At 36.2% G+C, this 6,000-nt stretch overlaps 1 protein-coding gene across 1 annotated transcript in view; it reads left to right on the top strand.

Annotated features, from left to right (window-relative positions):
- Positions 1-959: 959 nt before the first annotated feature.
- Positions 960-6,000, top strand: part of CNTN5 (contactin 5) — a 361,776-nt gene continuing 356,735 nt past the window's right edge. Inside the window, exons 1-2 of the mRNA XM_065645468.1 lie at positions 960-981; positions 1,304-1,522. Coding sequence (XP_065501540.1) covers positions 960-981; positions 1,304-1,522 — 241 coding nt within the window. The remainder of the gene's footprint in view (positions 982-1,303; positions 1,523-6,000) is intronic.

The following is a 6,000-nucleotide window of genomic DNA, read 5'->3' as shown; positions in this document are numbered from 1 at the left end:
CCAGGTTGCGGGGGGGCTGGGCTGCTTTATGTGTTGAGGATGTGGATACAACTTTATTCTTAATAAGTGTACTTTCGATAACTAGTTTCAATAATTTGCCCCCTCAGTAATTATTCCACAAGGGTATCATGAACACCTGGGGTTATCAGAAGATCTGAGCTGTGAGGATCTGAAGAGCTCCACAGTGCCCAACCGATCAGCTCTCCTGACACCAAGCATTTCCATCCTCTGATGTAGACTGTGTTAGAGAAAGAGTCTAATCCCTTATCCAAACTACATTTATGCTTAGAATATTTTTCCAAAAGCTCTCCAGTAAGGCTGTGACCTAGTATTTTGAAGAGACTTTATTTCAATTGAGTTTGGTGCTATTCCAACTTGTCGAACATTCATAGTTTTTCATTGTTCATATTATGCCAATGTGAAGAACATCCAATTTATAAATATTTATCATCAGTGGAGATGACAGAACGATGATCTTTTTTTCTACCAACCACTTCCCCTGTCTTCCCAAAAATCAGTTCCTTCACATGCACTTGATATGCAGGCTGACTCCCTTTGCTCATCTCTATGAACATATCTTTAAAAATTCTTCTCACCTCCTTAAGACTGTTGTATGTTAAGGGCTATTGACTCCAACAGTTTAGCTTGCTTTGTTTCTGCAGCTCCTGAGTGATATTTTTAATCTGTTATAATAATATCATATATTTATTTCTCTTTTATTTGATATTCTTTATTTGTAGACTCTGAAATTTTAAGTACAGGCAGGAAAAAAAAAAAAGGAAGTTACAGAGACAGAAAAGGAAGTGACTTTGACGTGTGCATGTTTTTGGGAGAGATTTTTGTGCATATGTGGGCTCTTGGGCTTTTCAGCTAGCCCGCTTGATTTGCCCACAAATTGTTGAAATGAGGAACATATTTAGCAGCTTCTGCACTGCATCTACAAAGTATATACAAAGGCTATGAAGGAAAGATGGTGGCTTGGCAAACACTTTTCTACTAATGAATTAAGATTATAGAAATAGAATTTAAAATATTGTAAATTAATATCTACATAAATAACAAACTTAATAACCACCTGGGTTTTTTTAATATTATGTATAAACTGCAGAGGAATTTTCTGTCTTAGAGCTCTATGCTGCTGCCTAGTTCTGTCTAGAAGCTGAGTGCCTCATGGAATCTGAGGTGTCTCTGACACTACTTTTACGGATAAAAAATTTTCTACCTTTCTAATTCATAATTAAATACTATTTTGAAAAGTGATGGACTTTATTCAGTGCTCTGTCTTTTTTTCTTTTTTTTTCAGAATATTCGGAAGCTGTTCCTGGTCTCCCCACATCATATGCTGCTATCCTAAGAATCAAATCTGGTAGTTCATCTTTAGCCTCATTTAATTCAAAGAACAGACCACGATTAAGCAGTCCTTCATTAGGAAGTGTATCTTCACCAGGTTGGAGAGGAGCTGCACAACATTATCACTCCCCAACAAACCTCTACCACCTTTCAGAGGCCTTCAAACATGATGGTAAGTCTAATTTCCATCTCTGAATCTTTGAAATGTTTTTGAAAAAGATTATATTTTTTATCAGACATCAATTTGAATTCTATTAAACAACACAAAGTAGAAGCAGCCCTCTCTCCCTCTAGATTGTTCAGATTAACCTCGAAGTCACCAGTTAAAAATTCTTTCTTAAAAATTCCTATTCAGAATAGTTTTATACAGTTTTTGCTACATGAAATTAGAAAATTAGTGGTTTGAAATTCCATTACAGCACAAGTTCATCTAGTAATAAAATGTCAGTCGCTCTTTTATAGATATATATTATTTCTTTGGAATCTTTCCAATTTAATCATGAATGATAGCAATGTAAGTTGAATAACAAATCTTATTAAATTACTTTTTTGCTAAATTACCTCCTCTGTGTATTCAACTCTGCCATGCATACACATGTGCATACATGGATAAACATACCAGTGAGATACGGTGTCATTTACCTTTAAATGCAATAATTCATACTAACAATACACATTCTTTCATATTTGGTTACATTTTAAAAAGTCACATTTCTGATACCATTTTTTAATGAAAGATAGAAAGAAAAACAGAAAGAAAAGGAGGAAGGAAGGAGAGGGACGGAGGGAAAGGTTAGAGGATATTTAAATGTTACAGTCTAAGGAAGCAACAGAGGAAAGGACTGTGATTAAGACCTCACAGTTCAACAACATTAATGCAGTATAATGACTGTGATTACAGCATTATTGCTCCTCTCAGGAAAGTCTGCTTTTCCCCTGGAAAGTGCCTTGCATGTGTTGAAAGCTAACAGTTTATGCACACTTTTTTTATGAACAGAAATTACTTCTATACAAGCATAAATATGTTCCTTGATTAAGGGTGATCTAGAACACAAACAATTTGAATCATGCAAGCAGGTAAATTCTCTTTGATAGCATTTCTTGAACTGAGGCCGGTTTCTCCATTTGTACTTCCTCTGCAATACCCTTTGCAAGCGGTCACTAGGCTAAACTCTGTTATTGCCCATGCATCAGACACTGATGACTCCTCCCAGTCAACCTGATATGTGGAGGTGAAAATCAAAGTTCTGGATTAAAACCAAAGTGTATTATCCTGGTCTTCAACAGCATGAATGTCTAGAGACTGAAGGAGAATTGGAAGCCACAAGGACAAGGCAAAAGAATACAGACTTTATGAATAATAGAGTACAAGCTAGAACCATATAGCATCTTCTCCATGATTGACCCTGATTTTTTCTTCATGTTTTCTTGAAAAAAAAAAAAAAAAAACAAGAAAAACACAAACCAAAAAAACAACCAAACAAACAAAAAAACCCACCACACAAACACAAACAGCTGGCAAAAAGGCAGCTTACCTTGTTCAAATTTGATGTGAAATTTGGTTGTTATGCTTAAATCCTTACTTTGAGAAGGCTGAGGAAACTTTATGCTCAACTCATTCTAAGAAAATCGGATATGGGATATGGGATGGGCATCCTCAGGGTAAGCATTCCACCACCTAAATCCTTGGCATTTCCAGACTGAGATCATACCTGATCTAGGTCATCAATCATAAGTCTTCTCGAAACACAGGGGCCACATTCCAACTCTGCAGTTGAGTTTCTTCTGTTTTACAGCAGGAAGTGAAGAACCACTGACTGGAGGCAAAATTTTAAAGGGGCTTTAACTCATAAGCCCCAGCAAACAGAACACTTGACTCAGAAGAGAGGGACTTCAACTCTTTCTTTCAAGGACTGCATAAAGCAGTCCTAGGAGAGCTACTCCACCACTTGCAGGTCTTTACATCCAGCTGTGTAGACATTTGTAGAAACAGGTAAAACTGAGACACCCGTGTAATATTTTAAAAGCCCTTGATTATCTGATGCACCTGCATGGCACCAGCACAGGTATGAAACAGGGGTTAGAAAAGATGAGCATACTTCTGGCATGGCAGGGTTGAGGGCTCTGTGGAAGGAGAGCGGATAGGATAATCTGCATCATCCAAGAGGGCAAGAACACATCTGCTATAGCAGCTGAATACAACTTAGTTTCTAAACCTCTCTGAGTTCTGTTATTACCTTCACATTTGAGATCGTATCTTGGATATTTAGAAACCAGAAATAAGTTCGCCATCTTAGTCATGTAGCATTCCACTTACTGAAGTTAATATATTTCTTGATTTTGATTTGGGCTCAAGGCTCTTTTTCAGTTTCTAGAGATCTTAAAGGAAAGATATTTTAGCTATCTTCCTACAACTGGTATGTGATAAGTGATAGGCTTAAAAGGTCCTATTTATTAGCCAAACTCTCCCAAATGAGGAAATGCTAGAGCACCCTATGCTTGTGTGTGGTTATGAGTGACTGCTGCTACAAGCGAGAGGACATTAATAACGGGGGCAAACATATTTTAAGTTACTTCAATTGAAAACTTACATAATTCAAGCACCTTGTATATGGCATACACTCAGGAGCCAGTTTTGCCATAAGGAAAAAACAAAATACTTTCATTAGCTGCTTAAGTATGCAGGTTCTCAAGCAACTTCTCAATTGATTTCCCAGCAGACAGGTTCAGAGGCCTGACATGTCTTCTAATAAAGGTCCTTTTATAATGACTTTATGCCATTTAATTTGCACTCTCAATTCAGCATGTGTTTTCTGATGTCTCAAATTAAAAGAGCTATGCTGTAGCTCACTGCTGAATTTAAACTACATGGAATTATTTAGCGTAAACATGCAGTTAAGGCAATACAGTCCTTCTGTAAAAATGTGTAAAGTCACGACCAAAAAATGTGCATAGAAAGTGTGAATTATTCATGAAATACTCTTGAAGAATCATAAAACTGCATACTCTCATACTTTCTTACTGTTTCAAAAACTCCTGAAATGCTGGAGTAAAGACAATTTAACTTAACCTTGAACAAAGACTCTTTCTATCCTTCCATCTTTGGTTTGATATCTTTTAGGAAAAAACAACAACAACAAAAAAGAAAACAACAACAGGGTCCAGCTCACTACTGAAAGTGTTTGAATCAGTGAACCTCAAGATGTGCAAGATCTGATTCTATTTTTTAGTGAATGTGAATTCCTGATTGCACACCGTCTGCTAGATTCAGCACATTTACCAGTCTGAATTGAAGACAAAAACTAGTCGTTTTTGTCTACCAGTGCAGTGTAGAATCTGCTACACCTTCCTCTTCTGCAGACAATTATATTTTAAAGTATTATTTAACAAAACTTTTAAAAGAAGATTATTTATTTTATTCTTTCAAGGTATATCACATAGAATTATCAGACACTAAAAATAATATTGCCAAGGCAGCTTCATTGCAGAACTTTGAACAAGATCATAGTTCCTTCCTGCTCACCTCTGTGTTCTCAAGGTTCCAGGAATTTCTTCTTTTTCATGGTGTGTTTATTGACCTGGAATCGTATTAAGGATGGTGGCAAGAAAGCTGAATGTTGAGTAATGATACTATTTCTGTTACTACAGAACTGAAAGTACAGGAAACTTTATTGTCATCTGCGCTTTGTTCTCATGGTACTTGCATTGCTCAGCAAGAACAACTAAAGAACATCTGATTTTTTTTTTTCATCAGTAATTGAGAGAGAAAATGAAAGTGTCTCTGTATGTAAGGGTGGAGGATACACAGATTCCAGTTTCCATTCCCATTACGATTCAAATACTTGTTACTAAGAAGTCATATACTGCAGTATTTTTCAAGTCCAAATGTGCTGCAAAGAGAACCTTGGAATTCAAAGAATATGTGAGTACAGCTCTCAGGAAATTCAAGAATTTAAAAAGAGGGACTTTACTAATATTTGAAATGTTTTCCATATCCTTGCCTTTATGGGCAATACCAGTTTAAGTAGTAAATCCTAATGAGAGTGCTTAGTGGTTTTAATTGCCTAGATTGAAAAGGACAACAAATAAATTGTAAAGGGACCACAATCTAGTTGTTACATTGCTTGGTTGCAATACATACCTGTAATCCCAAGACATATGTGCCACTCTATCATAAATCAACAGTCTCATAGAACTTAAATAAGATACAGAAAGCTAGTTGTTTTAGTAAAAGCTTGTGCAAGGAACAGAAAAAAATCCCTTTAGAAATTAAAATAATAAATTGAAATATACGTGTGCTTAATATGTACATTAAATATTCAGTTCTTTTTATGGTCTTGCTGAAGTTAGAAAGAAAAAATAAGTTATGGACTTAAAATCACAGAATCACAGAATAGTAGGAGTTGAAAGGGACCTCTGCAGATCATCTCATCAAAACCTCTTGTTAAAGAAGGTTCACAAATCTCACAGGAATACATCCAGGGAGTTGTTTAAAATCCCAAGAGAAGAAGGCATGACAACCTATCTGGGCAGTCTCTTCCAGTGCTCGATCACTCTCAGAGTAAGAAAGATACTTGTCATATTGAGGTAGAACTTGCTGTGTTTCAGTTTGTGCACTCCATGCATACTCAACAAAGCAAGCAGCCACCC

This window comes from Caloenas nicobarica, chromosome 1 (assembly GCF_036013445.1).
Source record: "Caloenas nicobarica isolate bCalNic1 chromosome 1, bCalNic1.hap1, whole genome shotgun sequence".
Taxonomy (NCBI): Eukaryota; Metazoa; Chordata; class Aves; order Columbiformes; family Columbidae; genus Caloenas; species Caloenas nicobarica.
This window is presented reverse-complemented; position numbering and strand designations above follow the sequence as displayed.